General features: G+C 32.4%; 2 protein-coding genes across 3 annotated transcripts; one reads left to right on the top strand and one right to left on the bottom strand.

Moving 5' to 3' along the window:
* Positions 1 to 349: 349 nt before the first annotated feature.
* LOC110099405 (flavin-containing monooxygenase FMO GS-OX-like 8) lies at positions 350 to 4422 on the bottom strand. The gene is made up of 7 exons (XM_020826534.2): positions 3807 to 4422; positions 3621 to 3691; positions 3292 to 3450; positions 3130 to 3212; positions 2866 to 3001; positions 2115 to 2279; positions 350 to 657 (listed from the first exon to the last, which is right to left on the bottom strand). Exons 1-7 carry the CDS (start codon positions 4363 to 4365, stop codon positions 457 to 459), a joined length of 1374 nt encoding a protein of 457 aa, XP_020682193.2. The 5' UTR covers positions 4366 to 4422; the 3' UTR covers positions 350 to 456.
* A 4449-nt stretch (positions 4423 to 8871) lies between these two features.
* On the top strand, positions 8872 to 15826 carry LOC110099408 (EID1-like F-box protein 2). Of its 2 annotated transcripts, none has more exons than XM_020826537.2 (3): positions 8872 to 9064; positions 12765 to 13566; positions 15474 to 15826. In XM_020826537.2, the coding sequence occupies exon 2, from the start codon at positions 12801 to 12803 to the stop codon at positions 13545 to 13547; it is 747 nt and encodes a 248-aa protein (XP_020682196.1). In that variant the 5' UTR covers positions 8872 to 9064; positions 12765 to 12800; the 3' UTR covers positions 13548 to 13566; positions 15474 to 15826. The 2 variants fall into 2 exon arrangements, with proteins under 2 accessions (XP_020682196.1, XP_020682197.1); XM_020826538.2 differs by having other exon boundaries at positions 12769 to 13566.
* Positions 15827 to 19127: the final 3301 nt, after the last annotated feature.

Here is a 19127-nt window from a genome sequence, read left to right on the forward strand (position 1 = left end):
AACCTAAATCAACATATTTTTAAAATTGCTTTAAGATTCATAGTATAAAAAGGATAGGGATGATAGCCTACCAATTCTTAATATATTGTGCTTCTCTTATACATTTAGCTATTAAAATCATTAGGCAAGTGCCAAGTAACTCCTTGTTCATATAAGCCAAATTCTAGCAACCATATAGATATAAAAATGACTTTCTTCAATTGTTCTTCCTTATTTCTTTCTGTTTTCTGCACTGAGCTCCCCTCATTCATCTCCTGGTTTCTAATTTTGATCAAAGCAAAATATAAACTAAGAGTTTGTTTGTGACAGCTTTTTTACTGCTTTCTAAAACAGTATTTTAGTATAAAAATTTCTTAAATTATAAAATTTTGTACTAAAAAGTTACTTTAGAAATAACAAAAAGTTGTTCCAATCGAAACCTAAGGACATTGTTTTTGAATAAATAAATACCGGCCTTCAAATCACAATGCTTTCATAGCCTTGTTGTGTGAAAGGAGGGCTTTGGTGAACCTCTTGAAGCAATTGAAGATCATCATCCCAAGAATCGCGATAAGTTTCCAGATTCATTTCAGCATTCAGTAGAGATGATAAGCATAATTCCTTCCTCCATTCTTCCAAATGTGGAAAAGAACATCTATCTCCATATTTGTCACAGTACTGTCCACCAAAACAATAAAAAACAAAATGGATTTGTTATATGATCATATTTTGATCAATTGTTGTGTTTCAAAACACAAAAGTTTGAAATACAAACATAGATAGAAAAAATGCTCAAAATTTTGTTCAATGGTGTTATTTTTTTTAATTTTTAAGTTTATTTTGATCATTTGTCATTCCATCAAATACAACACTGTGGTTTCTTTCGGGACACTTTCTTACTATTTTTTTAAAGCAGCTTTTTGATACAAAAATTTTAATTCAATTTTTTTTTGTATGAAAAAATTGTTTTAGAAAGTAGTAAGAAAGCTATCTCAAACGAAGCTTGTATCATGATATGCAAAAAAAAAAAGTTAGAATATTTTGATATAAATTGTATGAGGATGAGCATGGACTTTAGAACCTATGAAGTTACTTTAAGATTAGTGTTGTATACAAAAAGTTTTTGTTGTATTAATCTCAAAGTAAATCTACCGATTTGTAAGCCCATCCTAATAGAATTTGTATCGAGATATCCTGCAATAATTTTTATTATTAGGATATTTTATAAAAAAAATTTCTCTCTCTCTATATATATAGGCTCTAAAATAAAATAGGAAGCCAAAAGGGAAAGGTTTGTTCCTATGAAAATGGTTGCCTCTTAATCGCTTCTTCAACATCATACTAATGTAACTTTGTTTTTGGTCACCTTTATGAATCCTATTAGAGACCAATCTTACCCTTATCTTGCTAAAGATTTCATTGCCGCCGTCTCTCCAACCGCACAAACTTCTATCTACGGGATCCCTACCTGTTTGACTAAGTAGGCTAGGTTCCATTACTTCCCATGAAGATGGAATCATACAATCATAATTCTGTTTATTATCATTGCCCCAATCATCTGCCCTGAATTTATAGTTGTAAATTCTTTTTTGTTTCAATCCAAATAGCTTCTACTAAAGCAATTAATCATTAGAGCCACACAAATGAAATTTAATTGAAAGTGTTCTCTTATGATCAAGATAAATAGTCAACCATAGAGGATTGCACTTATAAAAAATCTCAAATTAGAATAAAAAGTCCTCATAAGACGAGTAAGACTTCGTTTGCGATGACTTTTTTGTTGCTTCATAAAGCAGCTTTCTTGCACAAAATTTTTTAATTTTGCACTAAAAAGAAACTTTAAGAAGCAGTGAAGAAGCCGTCCCAAACAAAGACTAAATCTCTTGGTAAAGTAATTTATTATATCAAATTTCCTTTCTAGAAAAAATTGATTCATAATCATTTGAATATTTAGTAGTGTCGTATAAGATGTCAATCATATAATGTATAATTTTTTATTTTACAACATCTATAAGTTCTAACTTTGAATTATATACCCTTTTGCTTTTCTAATTTTATTTGTGAAGACTAATATGACATTCACAAATCTTAGCTTACAAATTTCAAGATGGGGTGATAAAGAAAAAATATATTACCTCAAAATTGGCTATATCATGTGCATTGTGCTTTAGTATTCCAGCTAGATCTCTAGAGTGGTAATACTCCTTCATCATCTCTTCACATGATGGAAGTGTCCTTTTCCCTGAGAGCACTTGAGCTATCCATTTTGCTTGTGATTCAAAGAATGGAAACACAATAATCTATAAAAATTCAGAGTTAATAATGATCCTTATGCATATTATTAATAATGTTGTTTAAGTTTTTAGATGCAAGAAATATTCAAGCTTCGTTTGGGACGACTTTTTTATTGATTTCTAAAGCAGTTTTTTAATACAAAAATTCCTTAAATTAGAACATTTTATACTAGGAAATTATCCTAAAAAAATAGCAAAAAAAGCTGTCCCAAACAGAGCCTTAATTTACTTTACTGAAGTTAATCCACCTGAGAGAGAAGTAGAATGATATTTTCTCAATTCGTTGGAAACCACTGATGGAGTATGTTTTTTTTATATGGTTATGATTTTAATTAGGGATGTTAATGATGTAATCTCAAAGTTGATATGATCTAATACGATCTTACTCGATCCACCTCTAATTTGAATTGAGTAAGCAAATGGGCAGATTTGGGTCAGATCAAGGTCGACCTGAATGACTTTGACTTGATATTGAGCCAAAATCGAATCATCGTAACTTCAAATCATTCACAACCCTTCCTAATTTTATATAGGATAAAAATGAATTAATCTCCATGAACAAACACCTGTTTCATAAAGAAGTAGATCTCACCTTCTTCGGAATTCCTACAAAAGAGAGTGAAGGAGCAAGTGAAGGTGGGAATGTATGCTCATACAATGGACCTACTTTGTCATCATCAACAGTTACTATTCCCTTGGTGTCAAGAAATGGCAAAGAATATGAATACCTTCAAAGCAAAACAAATTTATAACCATCAATGTATCATACTAAAATTTATACTTTGACATAAATTTTTTATACCACAAAGCAAATAGCAACACTAACAAGACGGAGAGTTTATTTTTTAGCACTTACCCTGTGCAGTAAATGATCGTATCGGCGGTAATGAAAGTACCATCAACAAATAAAACTCTTCCATCTTCATAAAGAGTGTCTATCTGCAATTTACATAATACTTATTAATCTTAAGCTTTTATAAATGTTATCAGAAGAGTATTTTAGTTTCTTGGAGAGTACCTGTGGATGTAAGTGAAGGTTTTGATATTTAGCAATTACTTTGGACAATCCTTTAGATATTTCAAGAGATTTGACACTAAGATGAACTTCCTTAGCAACATTCACAAGTTCCCTTGATATGTCCCGGCCGCTCACCGAGTTCCCCACCACCACTACAATCTACATATTATTTCATGAACACTTTTGTTATGTTCTTCCCTAAACCCTAAACTAAGAACACCAAAAAAATAATGATTTTCAAGCATATTTTTCATACAAGTTAATATAAATTTTTGAGAAATTTAGCATGATAAGAGTAACAAGTTACAAATGGAGAAAATCTTTCTCACCTCATTGCTGAAAGGCTGGGGAACTCTGTATACATGACTATGGAGCTGTCTCCTTCTCCATACATCCATTCCTACATATCAAATGAAAGAATCTTCAATACAAAAATCATTCATAAACTGCAATACAACAAAAATATATATAAGTTTTCATCATCAACAATAATTCCATACTTCAAATCTTCATACCTTTGATTATAGGCAATCTAGGCATAGAATAATGCCCATTAGCAACAACAACAGCATCATATATTTCTTCACAAACAATTCCAGTCTCAATTTCTTTACTTCTTACAGCCCATCTAATTCTCTTACCAATATCAAATTCAGAACTATCAACTATTCCAACATATTCCACTCTTGTATTAAATCTTATCATCTCCCTGAGTTCAAACCAGCTACAGAAATCTTGGAGATATAAAAACATCTCACTGTGACTTGGGAATCTCCTCATGTCTCTTCCTTTCTTTGCAATGAAAGGGAAGTCGGTGAATCCCATTATCTCTCTAGGAGAAGCTAATCTTAATGAGTTATAGACACTGCTATGGATCTTTAATGGAGTTTTCTTCCCCATTGAATCTTCGTCTTGAACCTTTGATTGGTACAGCCATTGTCCTCCGATGTCATGGTTCTGCTCCAGAACTAAGACAGAATGTCCTTCCTTTCGCAGCTCTCTTGCAGAAACCAGACCTGAAGGTCCTGCTCCAATCACACAGACATTTTTGGAGCTGAGATTTTCTGAAACCATGGCTAGATGAATCTTGGGAGGAGAATCCCTTGCTGTGTAATATGTATAAGGGAGGAGAATGTCCTGCTTTTCTACCAAATTTTCTTTAAAGCCTTTCTTTTTTAAGTGGTAAGTAAGTTTGCTTCTTCATCAAACATGAAGTGTGCCCTTCACACTTTATCCTTCCTTTTGCCAAAAGTCCGGAGTGCTGGCCCAGTGAGAGAGAGAGAGAGAGAAAGTTGGGGTTGGAGGGGGTGTAGATTGAGATTAATTATTCTATGCCGAATGCCGTCCAGAGACTAACCAAAATGCGTCATGTCGCCCATTCACTTAGTACCGCGGCTCCGTACTGCTTGTACCGTTGATGTGGCTGCACCTAATTCGTCTCCGATATAGAGCTACGTCCGGCCTCCGCACAGAATAATTTCTCGTAGAAATGAGGTGAATTTAACCGTTTGTCAAAAAGGATGAATATGGTCATGCGATGTTAGGTGTGTAAACGAGTCGAGTCGAGCTAGAGTTAGAGGGTGTTCGAGCTCGACTCGCGAGTCAAATACCGAGCTCGAACTTGAGCTCGAGCTCGAGTAGAGCTAAAAAATCGAGCTCGAGCTCGACTCGCGACACAGGAAGGAGCTCGTCGAGCTACTCGATTTCGTTTTCACGCCCGCCAATGGCTGTTTTCCCGCCCAGGTTCACTGCATTATTCGGTGGATAAAAAAAATGATAAATTTGCTCATACATTGCTCGATCGAACACAATGATAATGACAAATGAGTAATGAAAGCAATTGCTTCAAAATATCTCAACCTATATATGTAATGCATTCTTTCTTTATTTCCATCTTACTTTGTTGTTTTGCCATCGCATTTGATTTGTCACATCCTTGATGACAATGGTGGTTGAGAAATATTCTGTAGAGATTGTGATGTTTTATAACATAAATATTAAGAAAAATGAAAGAAATAGCTTTGTGATAGAGAGATCTATCTACTCATCATTTCTTTAATCTCTCTCTCTCTCTGTGCAAAAAATAAAATTGATATTATTTAATACAATTGTTTTGATAATGTATTTATTATTATTATATTTATATTATTTTATATAAATAATAATAATAATAAATCTCTAAATTACATAATGCTATATAAATCTTCCATTTGTCCTTTTAAAATTATTGCAAAATTTAGACATATAAATTGAGAATTTTTAATATAAATTTCAATAATTTTGAACTATATTTAATTCGATAGTAATTAAAAAAAAGTTTTATAGTTGGTTTTTAAGGAAATTAATTTTACTTAAAGAAGAATTAAGATTTTAAAGGGGGTTCAATGATGGATTTACCATTACAAATAAAATTTAGTCGAAAGTTATGAATTTTGTCAAATTTAATTTTGGAAGATTGGAGAAACATGCAATTAGCTGATTTAACTTGGAATTAATTAATTGAATTGAAAATCCTAAATTAATTAAGAGCATTTAATTTAACATTAAGTCTCTTAATTAATTTAACAACCAACTCTTAACTTAATTAAAAACCAAACTTTTATCATAACTTTAATCAAATTAAATTTCACTTAAAATTTGTAAAAAAACAAATACTGAAAACTGATTTTGGAATTTAACTAATCAACTTAAACAAAATCCTTTAAATAAAATCAACTAAAATAAATTGGAATAATCAATTAATCAACTAACCAAAGAAAATCATATCTCATTAATTAATAAAAAATATAACTGTCAATTGATTAATAATAAATAAAATTCCTTTTAATAATTCAATAAATCAATTGGAATTCAATTAACTAATATGAAAATTCAATAACTAAATTTTAATCGAATTAAAGCTTTAACAGATTTAAGCTAAACCACTTAGCTTTAACTTGACGAAAAAAAAAATCAATAAGGTGGATGTTAATTAAATCAAGTTTAAATGACTAATTCTGAAACTAATTTCAAAACTTGGGTTTAAAATAAAAATCTTTTTAATCAATTGGATTAAATTAAGCAACCAATTAAATTGATTAAATAACTTTAAAAATAACATTTTAACATTTAAATAAAAAAAACAAATTAATTGAACAAACTTTAAATCGAAACTTAATTTCAATTCATTTAATCAATTGATGCAATTAAAATAAAATGCAGAAATAATCATATTTTCCACTATCAAACCTATGTACAAACTACTCTCAAATAGCTCTCAAATTGGCAACCCTCCAAAGGACTACAGATCATCAGCTCAAACACAAGATTAAGGAGCTCTCCAAACAACTCAACAAAGAACTCTAAAGCTCTCAAAACAAAACTCAAACTCCCTCTGGCCCTCAATAATATCTACTGCAGCTACTTGTGGGCTCTCTAATTTACTGGCTAAGAGCACCTGAAAGAAAATAGGCAAAAGTTAGTACACCAGTAAATAAGATTAAATCAATGCTAGAAAAAATAAATCTAACTAATGAAAGTAAAGCAAAGTACTAAAAAACTAATAAAGTAACAATCCTGAAAAACAAGTAAAGCAAAAACAATTTATTGTAGCAAAAATACAAACTAAAAGCACAAAATAAGACAATAACATTGATATCGAGGGAGTAAAGTGGCTAAAGCTATGCCCTAGGTAATCTGAATCATTAAGGTTACTTCTAGTCGGAGTAGTAAATCTTATCAACAATTCTTTCACTAAATATATATTTATTAAGTGAAGAAATAAATTCCTAAAACACCACCTGGCTACTTTCAATGAAAGTCATAAATATGATCTTTTAAGGTTAATAGCTAGGAAACAACTTAACTCTAGACCCCTTAAATATGCATCTTAATCTATAGGACTAAGTTGTAAGACCAACTATTTGGGTCACTTCTAAGGAAGCCGTAAGACCTGCATGTTAGGGAAACTTCTAAGTGAACAACCCTAAACCTCTTAACCAATTGTGCATCTTTGTTTATAAAAACTAGGTTGTAAGATCCGTCACCTTGCTACTTTAAATGAAAGCCGTAAGTTCAACCTTTAGGGAATAATAGCTATGAAGTAACCTTATCCTAGACTCCTTCTCGGGCATCTTAAGCCTATAGGACTAAGTTGTAAGACCCGCTATTTGGGCTACTTCTAAGCGAAGCAGTAAGACCTACGTGTTATGGAACTTCTAAATGAAGAGTCCTAAATCCAAAACTCCAAACTACTGGCAATCTTGTTTATAAGAACTAAGTTGTAAGACATATCCATCGGCAACTTCTAATAAAAGCCGTAAGTCTGACCTATAAGAGAAATATTTAGGTAATAAGATAACCCTAAACCTCTCACCCGGGCATCCTAGTCTATAAGGGTAGGTTGTAAGACCCACCACTCGAGCCACTTAGCTTACAAGGCTATGTTGTAAGACCCGTCAAGTTCTAAGGAAGCCATAAAACCTATCAAAAAAAAAATCTTCGGGCTACTTCTTATAGAAGCCATAAGACCCACTTATATAAAAAACCATTAGGACCACCTCTAATAGAGGTCATAAGTCTTATCATTAGGGCTACTTTCAAATGAAAGCCGTAAGCCCCTACCCAAATCTAATTATATGGGTAACTCTTAATTGGAGTCATAAGCACCAAACTAAATAAATTAAAATCCAAACGCATCTTCACTTTAGTTTACTCGGGATCCCTGAAAAGAGACAACCCATGGCTGATAATCAGATTCCTTGGACACTACAATCAAAGGTTGTTAGTGTTGGTAGACTGAACCCACGACATACCCGGGATAACGGAACAATGTGATCTTGATCGAGTGTACCTTAATCCCCCATAATTAAGCTTAAAACTTTGTTGCACATTCTCACATTCCTTACACAAAGCTAAGTGTATTTTATCCTTAATTGAGAGTGCTCTCCTAATACGTTAGGAGGGGTAATTAACTATGAGGGCTTGCACTCATAGAAAGTAGATCCTATATCTAAATAAACCTTGACACTACTCTCAGAAAAAATCTGATTAAATATTAAACTCAATTTATCTCCAAAAAATTTAAAAGGAACCGTAAATTCGTGAGAAAAAGGTTCACACTTGTTGTTATGATGATTTTTCAAGGCAATCAAATTTCACGTAAAAACTTTGAGTGTTATATTTTACTTCTATTTATGTACTAGATATTTGTATAACGCTGAGACAAAAATTTCTAATTCTATCGTCGTGTATGTTCTAACCCGCAACACCACTAAAGGCTCAAAGATTGGGCAAATTATTGGGTCAGGTGACCGAACGCAGAGATAGGTTCGGATAATAATAAAATATTATTTTAAAATTAGCGCAACTAAAGCGCAACTAAAGCGCAACCAAAGCGCAACTAAAGCGCAACCAAAGCGCAACCAAAGCGCAACTAAAGCGCAACTAAAGCGCAACCAAAGCGCAACTAAAGCGCAACCAAAGCGCAACTAAAGCGCAAGTCAAAAAGCGCAACTAAAGCGCAAGGTGACGCGGCAAATTTTTATTGGCTGTCCGAACTTATCTTTTGGCTCCGGTCACCTGACCCAATAATTTGCCTCGGTTCTCATCTCTCTCTTTGCTGGATGCGACAAGCCCTAGATTTCTTCGGCTTCATCAACGCCGGGCCTCCGGCATAGGTAATCTGTCACGGCGATCTTAAAACCCTTTTCCTTTAGTGGTTCTGTTCCCTATACCGAGGCGAATCCATCCACTTTCGGGGAACTAAGAGAACATCCGCACTACGCTCAAAGAGGTTTTCTTCACTTCTTTTACTTTGGCTTCTCACCCTCTTCTTGCATTGAGCTTAGCGTCTTACTCTTACCAATTGAAAAAAGAATCGCGCAATTTACACAATTTCCAAGATTTTGTCTGCAAGTTCCGTTGCATTATTTCATAGGTTTTTTAAGTTCTAGGCATAGTTTTTGAGACCGGAGGTAAGCAAATTATTTTTTTTTCCCGAGCAAAAAAAAGTAACGATACGACATGATGTACCTGATGCATGGCATATGCAACTATCATCTTGGTCTGCCTTTTGAATCTCATGATTGATGAGCTAGTAATTTGAAGGGAATGGTTAACCGAAGAAATGAGTGTTTTTTTGTGAAATGTTTGATTATATTGGCGGCCAGTGTAGTTGTGGAAAAAATGGGGAAAATGGCTACCGCTGTCTGTAGATCTAGGACAGGAGAAAAAGATTTTATGAAATAAGTTCTGAATGTGATTTGGATTGATTGGGCACGTGCAATGGAAGGTTGGGAAGTACCATTAAAGGATGATGTATAATGTATGTGAAAGAGCTTGAAAGGAAAAGGGGTTGGTTGAAACTAATTTGATTAGAAGGTTTGGCAAGGGATCTAGGTATTTATGAATAAGCACAAATCAAATAAGTAATAAATAGTGAAGAAGAATGGAAAACCCCAATCCAAAATTGAAATATGACTGATGATGTGAACTTAGATTTCAACTTTTCATCATTCTTCTACATTTAGAAATAATTCATGCTTTGTTTATTTATTTTTTGGTCCTAAACGATTGCTCTTTTCATATTTGCTATTAATATTCTTCTTCTTTCATACATGTACAAGAAAATGCTGATTGAGCTCAATTAGAACTTCAAGCTATTGTATTTTGCGTATTCTACATTAAGTTTAAATAATGTTGAGCTTTTATTAAAGTAAATTGCACAATATCTTTTGACACTTGATTGAATTGTGTTTAAGACAAAATCATTTTCTGCTCCACTCTGTAGATACATAAGAGAGAAGGGAGCAGCTACCATGTTGGGAGAAGATTCATATTGGCTTTTTAATTCATCATAATCATTAAAGAAATACAAATTAGACAAATTTATCTGGACTACAGTTTCACATAAACATTGTAGTAAAGCTCTTGCGTACCCTTAGTAAAGAAAGACATTTGATGTAAAGTAACATGTTATTTTGCATTTCATATTAACAATACCTTAACAACTTTTATCAACATGAGTAGTTTTTTTATGCTTGCATTGAGTTACTTTATTAAACATGTGGTTGTAAATTTTGTCTTGGTTGATCCTTAGTACGAGTTAATGCACCTATCTCTGACATTTTCTATTATCCACCCCTATGAATAATTCCTCATTAAAACTTTTCTAAGATAGAGTTCTTTTGATTTAGCATCTTATGTAGGCTTCTGAACAGAGTTGGCCGTCTGATGTCCTTGCTGCTCCCATATATTGTATATGTTGGAGCCCTCAAGATATTCTCTGCGGTGTAATTTCCCACACTTACCTAAACTTTCTATAGCTATATTGGAAACACCACCACTAACCTCGCTACTAATGATCATGGGCTTCTTCGATTTGGGCCTCTCAACTGATTAACATATTAGCCTTCTTTATTGTTGTTTCTTGATGCAAATTTATGTACTCACGAGTAATTAAAAGTTAAGTTCTACCCTTCTAACTCTCTCCACAAGTACTAAATAATCTTTAATCCCTAAGGTAACCTTGAACTGTCTAATCATATCCCTCAGTCCACATACGAATCTGACATTTTTCTTTAGTATTTTGAATTAATTATGGGTTATATCTTGACAAGTTGTGTAAATTCAGTTTCGTACTGCATTACTCACTTATCTCTATGCATAAGTCTTATAAATTTATCTTGTGTTTACTTTTTTTAGAAAGAGGCACAAATCATTATCTAAAGTTTCTACAAATCTCCCTAATCAATCAACATACTATATAGGTCTTAAAACTTGTCTTGATGTTAACCTCGCCTCCATATCTCTACTTATCATCTATTGCAAAAGTGGCAAATGCTAGCTCTCTTTCTTATGGAAAGAACATACCATCCAGTATTTTCTCAATTAACAGTAGCCAATATTTTACTTCAGTGGGTCCTTCAGCTCCTATCAATAATGATGGTTGTATGTCTTGGAATAACTTCAAATATTTATCATACTATTACTTCTATTATGTTGAGATAACGAGTCTTGGAGTAATCTTCATTTGAGTGAGAGCATTTATATCAACTATAGCATTTGTTGGCACTCCATCTTCTTTTGTATTTTCATCTCTTACTTCCTCTTGGTTATTCATAAACCTAAGATGTACAAGAAAATATTAAGTAGTTAGTAACATAATGTCTAACCAAATCTCATATAAAAATCTCTTTAATCATTGTAATAGCTCTTTTGTTATGCTACTATTGCATAATCTAACCTTAGCTCTAGTATCACTTTGACACATCCCGATCCGGAAGCTTGGAATACCAAAGCGAGAACAAAAGGTTGAGTGGAGTTTTTAAGTTACATTTTCTAACATCGAATAATATAAAAATCATTAAGTTTTTATAATACCAACTTCCAATATAACTAAAGAGCCACTAAATGACAAAATCTATTCTACTATAAAATAGCAACATATCTATTATAGTTACTTTAACATCCAGAACTTTTAAATACATATGATTAATAGCTCCACATTAGCAGTACACAAACTCTCTTTTCTCTCTCATTCAGCCATATAATTCTTTATTTTATATATTTATCAAATAGCAAGTGTGAGTTATAATAACTTAGTGGGTATATTGTAGTTCTAAATCATAGTAATTCAAATGAAAATGAAACATTTATGCTAGTCATCATATTTAAATTGTAAGGAGACCATAAGATGGGTTTATCTTTTAAATATTAACCAATACTGTAAACATTGATTAATAGTTGAAGTGATGTAGAATCATAGCATTTATCTTGTCATTAAGAGCTTATATTATATTAACTTATAATTATAATTATATATATATATATATATATATCAATCTTAGGAGCACAATCTATACATAAACCCAACTTACCTTTGGTTGATACCTCCCCTGTTAGCACAATGCCACAATGGGATGTAGATCATGTCCATTATTGTTTACGGTGGAAAAACATCAAGTTGCCCCTAGCCAATACATGCTCCGTCGGTGCAGTAGAGTGTAGGACATTCATAATTCTACCAATGACTGGGCTGGAAGGTGGAAGTCATCAACATGTGATTAAAATTTTAATATTTGATATTTTTAATTAAATAAATGAACATTTGGTTTTTCTTTTATTTACATTTTCTGAGAACCAATTTAAATTTAACTCTTAGACCATTTATTCAAGATGCCTTTATGGATGAATTGAGGCCATAGATGACTTTAAACTTGAGAGTTTCGAGTTTTAGAAGATTTAAGCCTATTCTAAATCAGTGGCTTATTGGATCTACTTGTTATTGTTGTGACTTGATTATCTTGCCCTAGGCGAATATGGTTGTACAAATTTATTTATAGACTGATCCCATGTGAACCTCTTGTTAAAATTCTTTGATTCAAAGAACTTTCAATTGGTAATTTTTTAGTAGAGTAAGTGTCTTCTTAGTTGGTTCAGTCAAACAAACTTAATATGTATCTTTTACTAAATTTTAATGAACTTTCGATTAGATAGAGAAAGTTCATCTACAGTCGCTGGTTATAACAATGCTGGTGGCAAAGCAGTACCGCTGCACCCACTCAGCAGCATGTGGGTGCACTAAAGGCCATCTAAGTGAGGATGCAATATTCCTAGTCTTTCAGCACCTCAAATGGAATCCTAGATTGATTGCAACACTGTCTTGTGTTTGCAAATGGTTTAGCGAGATATCCAAACAAGTGCTCTGGAAAGAATTTTGCCGAGCCCGTGCGCCAAAAATGATGCTAGACTTTCAATCTAGTGGAACTCACAGTGTTGATGGAAATTGGAAGGCACTTGCCAAGCTTTTAATATATTGTTCAGGTTGCAACAAAGGTGGACGTTTGAATAGCTCACCTATCCCAGGCCACTTTGTCTATAAAACACGGTTTTCGAGGACATCAGGCAAAAGCTTTCTCATTCCTCAGTGCAGAACAGATGTCCTATATGTCTCAGACCCTTGCGAGCATCTTGATCAAGGAGAGGATGGTGATGTGGGATTTTTTCGCGGCATCTTCAAGTCATTTTCTGTTTCAAAAGTCAGGAAGATGTTGGTTGACAGGGGTGTCAAACTCCATAATACTGAGCTTTGTCCATTTTGCAAGGCAAAGATGTGGAGCATGCTGCAGGCCAAAATGGTGCCAAAGAGTGCATACAGCAGGTTGGGTGCTTATGAGGACTGCATAGATTATTATGTTTGCCTTAATGGCCATATGCTTGGTATCTGTGCTTTGTTACCGTTATCTGATTCTGAGGATGCATCTGAACTTGAGTGATATTCAGTAATTTCACGAGGTAATTTAATTTTATTATGCCTTCTTTATTCTTTTACATAAATATTTTTTCTATGGAAAGAAATATTTTGAACCTCATTGTCTTGCATGTTTCATAAATATTGCTATGTTTTTCTTGATTCATAATTATAATTAGTGCAATAGAGTTGAGTTAATAAATTTCTTTCCCCATGTCAGCCCGACAAAAATGTTTTGATTTCATAAAAAAATTGTTTTACTCTGAATAGATTTGGGAAGCATCTAACTCGAAGCTTTTAAAATAAAATATTCTATTTATGTAATAACCTTTCTTGAAATTGAGCAGCTGCTGAAGGCAACAATAAATCTATTATAAGAATCTTACTGCTACCTCTTTTTAAACTATTGTAAGTCATGGGAGAGGTTAGGGAAACATTATCCTAGAAAAGTTAGGTTGGTGTTAATTTTTAATTTTATGAAAGGCAGATCTACTGTGAAGATAACTTTTGTGCCAAGAAAATTAATGAAAATTTTTAAAGACAAATGATCTTCATATTTCGTTTATTGATCTCGAAAATATATGATCAAGTCTAACAGGAATTGATTTAGTTTTCTTTAAGAAGAAAAGGTGTATCATATGATTTGTTAAATTTAGTTAATATATCTATGACACAGCTATGAGTAGCATTGAAGTAGTTGTGTAGTGTTTAAAATAATCCAAATCACAATAGGAAAACAATAATATTTAGCATTAAGGTTGAACCATTGTTATATTAATTATTTAGATGCTTATGATAGACATTCAAATAGAGGTATGTTGATGAATACTATTTGCAAATGGTCTTGTTTCACTAGTTATACTGCTTTTTGATTAAGTAAAAAAGACATAATGAAGAAAACTTTTAGAATATAAGAAATTTTGAATTAGCAGAATGAAGGCAATAAATGATATACAATTCTAGTAGATGTTAAATTAATAATTATCAGTTATATAAAGATTAAGTGATGCTTATGAGTGATAAATTTAAGCATTTTGGATATATTATAAGAAAAAGTTAGGATAAAGATATTAAAGTTTCTCAGCAGTACTATCGATAAGATAATATGATGAATAATTAAATGTAAAATTTTTAAAATTTTAATTGACCACCGTCACCATCCATACTACTTGGGTATGAGTATTTGTTTATAATGAATTTATTGTTAACCACGTTGAATGCTTTATAATAGAAATGTTAGATGAATGTGTGATTTAATAAACTAGGAAGAATATTATGAGAAATGCTTTTAATAGAGCGATGATCACCAATTGAAATTAAAATATCGAAAAATATTTGTGATATGGGACACGGACAACGAAGCGGAAAATATGAGCCTTTGCAGCAATTAGATGAAATAAATTCTAAAGGATTAGATTGAACTTATGTCGACTAAAGTTGTATATCTAGTAGTGCAAAAGGGTGCAAAGTAGAGGACATCTCATTTTGTGTAAATAGGAATGAATGAAGATAAGGGAATTCATCATCTCAAATAGCTTCGATAAGGATGATGATGATGAAAACCTCCGAATCTTAAGACCATTCATTAATAGAAAATTTTGGTAGTATGACCTGAGTTTCTACTATTGCAATTGCATATTTTGTAAAATATATTCTAGAATGGATGTTATGTCTATTTTTGATAGGGTGGATCATTTTTCAATTTCAAAATATTAGCGATATTTTAAAAAGTTTGAATATAGGTGCGAAGTTGGCCTGTGAAAATTTGCAATGATATTGACTGAATTGATGAACTATATGTTCCATGGATTTCTATCAGTTACCAAATTATATGATTGTTATCAATAGTTGTAATTTAGCACAATGCAATGTCATTTGGATGCCAACTATTTTATTTATGATTCTGATGCAACTGATAATTAATATTTCTTTATTTTGTATCTTCAAGCAGGTTCTGCTTTTTTAGTCGTTTTTTTTTTGGTGTTGCTGCATCTCGACACTTTCAAGCTAAATTCAAGAAGATTAAATTGGCTGATCTCAGAACTTTGAGGTCTGAAACTACATAGGGCCAGGCATAGAGGATGTTGTTTTTTGGTATTTGTTCTATTGCTCAGAATTTTGTCTATTTGCTAATTCTTGTCTTGAGAATCATATTGACCATATTGTAAATTTTTTTCCGCTTTCTATATAAATGTACATTTCGTGATCTATTTAGGTGTATTTAGTACATTTCTTGTCTTGAGAATCATCTGTGATTCTCTTGCTTCTCCAGCAATTATGTCAATTTTTAATTTGTCATTGTAATATTTTTGGAAGGCCTTTGCACGTTTTTGTTTGGGTTCTCTCTGCATTTAACACGTACATATCATATTAATTTGGACTTATACGATCATATTAGAAATATTCAGGAATTCAGATCAATTAATGATTGAGCGGTATTATTCTATTTTTTGCAAAGGCCAGAAAATAGTATTCCATAACTTCAAATGCTTATTAAACATGTCCCTAGACAAATAAACTAAGTTACTTGGCAAGGAAAAATGCCCTTTCTTGTGCCCGATGATGTGCATGAGAACCTAGTAGCGGTTTTTCTTGAAAAATACTGAATTTGGATTAACTAGACTTACCCTTATTTTGTTAGGGTTTATTAAGATAGTGGATCTAGAATTCCTATCAACGTAAATTCTTACAGTTAATTAATTATCCATTTCAGTTATGGGAGAGCACTCGCAATTAAAGAAGCCGCTTGGACATAATTTTTAAGCTTGATTGTAGTATTTAAGTTTGAGTTTGATTGAATGTGGAATATTTATGGAGATCGAGGTATGCCCTATCAAGAACTTATGGTTATGTTAGCTTAGGGTTATCAATTACCCCACTTTGCCTACATCGTTGGTTTTCGAGCTATAACTGGAGCCTAATTAATAGCCGTGGGTTGTATCCTCAAGGTATGCCAAGCAGACCAAGGTGTTAAGTGCTCAATGTATATTAGCAACAATTTTATATAAGTTTTGGAATTTATCACCTTTCATTTAAAGTGAATGGGGAATGATGATGAGGATTCGTCATGAGTTATCATAGTTCGTAATTGGTTTAGTTAGGAGAGGTAGTCTACCCAACTTTATCGAAGGATCCTTATCAGCAATCATGAGTTGCTTCTTCTTAGGGACCCTTATAGGTCTAGGGTGAATGTTTGTGTAAGGGAATAAATTCGAGTTAACCTTAGCTAAAAGAATGTTTTATGCCCTAGTATTCATTATTTAAGAGTTTTTTTGCTATAGGGAACTTGCAGGCGCTAGCTATTATCGTAGTTTAATGGTTTTATTTTACGATAAAATTACTCAATTAGAGAGCTCAGATCATAGTTGTTTGACTGTGGTGTCATTTAGCAACAAAACTACCAATTAGAGGATATGTGCCATGTCTTTATTGGTAAGAGACTGTTTGAGAATGAATCATAAGAATACGCCCGTAAAGATATTTGTTTTTTTGTGAACTTAAGTTATTCTCAAATTTATCATTCTAACAATGAGCACAGGTCACATATGCCAAACCACATCTTTTAAAGGTTGTTTTAATCTGAATCAAACTGGAGTGCAGAACCATATGTACCAACTAATACTATGGAATCATATTAATAGGGAGTACATCCAATTTTCATAGTCATCTATCATAGGCATGTCTAAACACTTAAAATTGAAACTACAATCTAAAATAAAACTATTAAAAGAAATTTACTAGTATCAATTATTCAATCAACATTCTCACCAAATGTGAACATATAAATCTCCATCTACCCAAGTACCCAACTTAAAAGTATTAGAAGTGATGTATAAGTCCAAAAGTTATGGGGAATAAGCCCAAGTGTGAGGATTGGTTGCATAGTTCAAAATGCAGTGTATAAACCTTGATTTAAAAGGAACCAAGTACAAATTCGTGCCAAATCACATCAATTTATGGAGATCACATTCTGTATTATATTATCATTGGATTCTAGTACTTAGGAATTGAATTATTAGAGATAACATTCCATTGTCGAAGTTTTTCATCACAGCTATTTATTTATGTATATAAGTTATTAGTATTTCCGTTGAGTGTGAATACACAGATCTCCATGCAATATTAAATTTGCAGTATTAAATTAGTTTTTTCAGGGGATTCAAACTCTTGGTTTCTTCTTTGATCGACCTCTTTTTCCAAGAGCAACTACCCCTAATTCATTTAAGGCTATCTATTTTCTTAAATATTGAGTTTAATTTTGTAATATTTTAAATCGATCTTTGGAACTATGTTTGATACTAGTGTTTTTAGTTTTAGCAGGCATCAGGCTTTCGTTATTAACTACCTAATATTCCATTAATGAGGTTAGCTCGGTTAGGATAAGTTTTTAAGCCGAACTCAAACTCCCAATGTGTTGCTTTTTTTTTTTTTTAATCTGAATTTGAAAGCTTTGATACAATTCTCCATTCTTTGATTTTCCATATTCCATCTACTGAGGCAATAAGAATAATGTAACTATTCGATCATGGCTTACTAAATTCCTTGGCTGTAGATTTATTTATTCAGCTAGCTTCCTAAGCGGGTGTGAAAACAAAACTGAAACAGTTGTTACTTATATTCAGTACTATTTTTACATGCTTTTCAAACCTACTGTGATTAGTTCTGGAAATACCAGTTGAAAAAAAAAAAAAGAACTACAGAATCTGCCTGATTTGGAGAACTGTAAAGTAGTCTGCTTTTAGTTGATATCCACTTCTGCAGACGAGCAAGAGCTTGATATCTGGACATAAATACATTTTCAGCGGATTTGATGACTAGAAACATTGACAGGTACCCTTATTCATGTACAACGCTTGATAACATAGCTTACTTGTAATGAGCAAGAAAGAGTTGAGTGGGTTAAGCAACGTGAATGTGCCTTACATGTATTGCAAGTCTAAATTTGTATGTGGGAAACTGCTGGTTGAAGCAAAAGGTTCTCTTTTACCAATGTTTAAAGGCTTCTGAGATCTCTCTTTTTAAATTGCTTGTGTTGTTACTTCGCTTCAAAGTTAATGTGCCATCCTTGTCTGTTCTTGTGTTCAATTAGAGTTAAGAGATTCTGCTAAGAAAGTTTTCCTGCCAATAAGAAATTCCTCTGTTCTTTGGTTCATTTTTGCTTGCACATATCTGTTTGCACTCATTTGGTGATTGAATGAAGGATAACTGTGAAATGGATGTAGTATAGCTCAAGTTAGAGAAGTTTTTGTATAATTATCAATTATATATGTACATATACATATATTTATATTTATGTGAATATACATATGAATATTCTATAATTTATATATGAATTTCAATTAGAGTTTATCTTCATCAATAAATCATATTCAGACTACTAAGCTAAAAATCCAAACATAAATAAAAAGTTTTAGCTCATTTGCTTAATGAGCTAAGCTGAATAATACTTCAGTTCGTTCAAACTCATCTTGTTTATAATCCTTCACAAGGGTTTTTAGTATGTGTTATTTTTTTGACATGTATAAAATACGTATAATTCCTTGGAGGCCAGTAGGCTTCAAGATTGTCTGTGGTTCTTTGGTTGGCTTGCATCATAGTGTGGATA

Source organism: Dendrobium catenatum, unplaced genomic scaffold (genome assembly GCF_001605985.2).
Source record: "Dendrobium catenatum unplaced genomic scaffold, ASM160598v2 fragScaff_scaffold_1022, whole genome shotgun sequence".
Lineage (NCBI taxonomy): Eukaryota > Viridiplantae > Streptophyta > Magnoliopsida > Asparagales > Orchidaceae > Dendrobium > Dendrobium catenatum.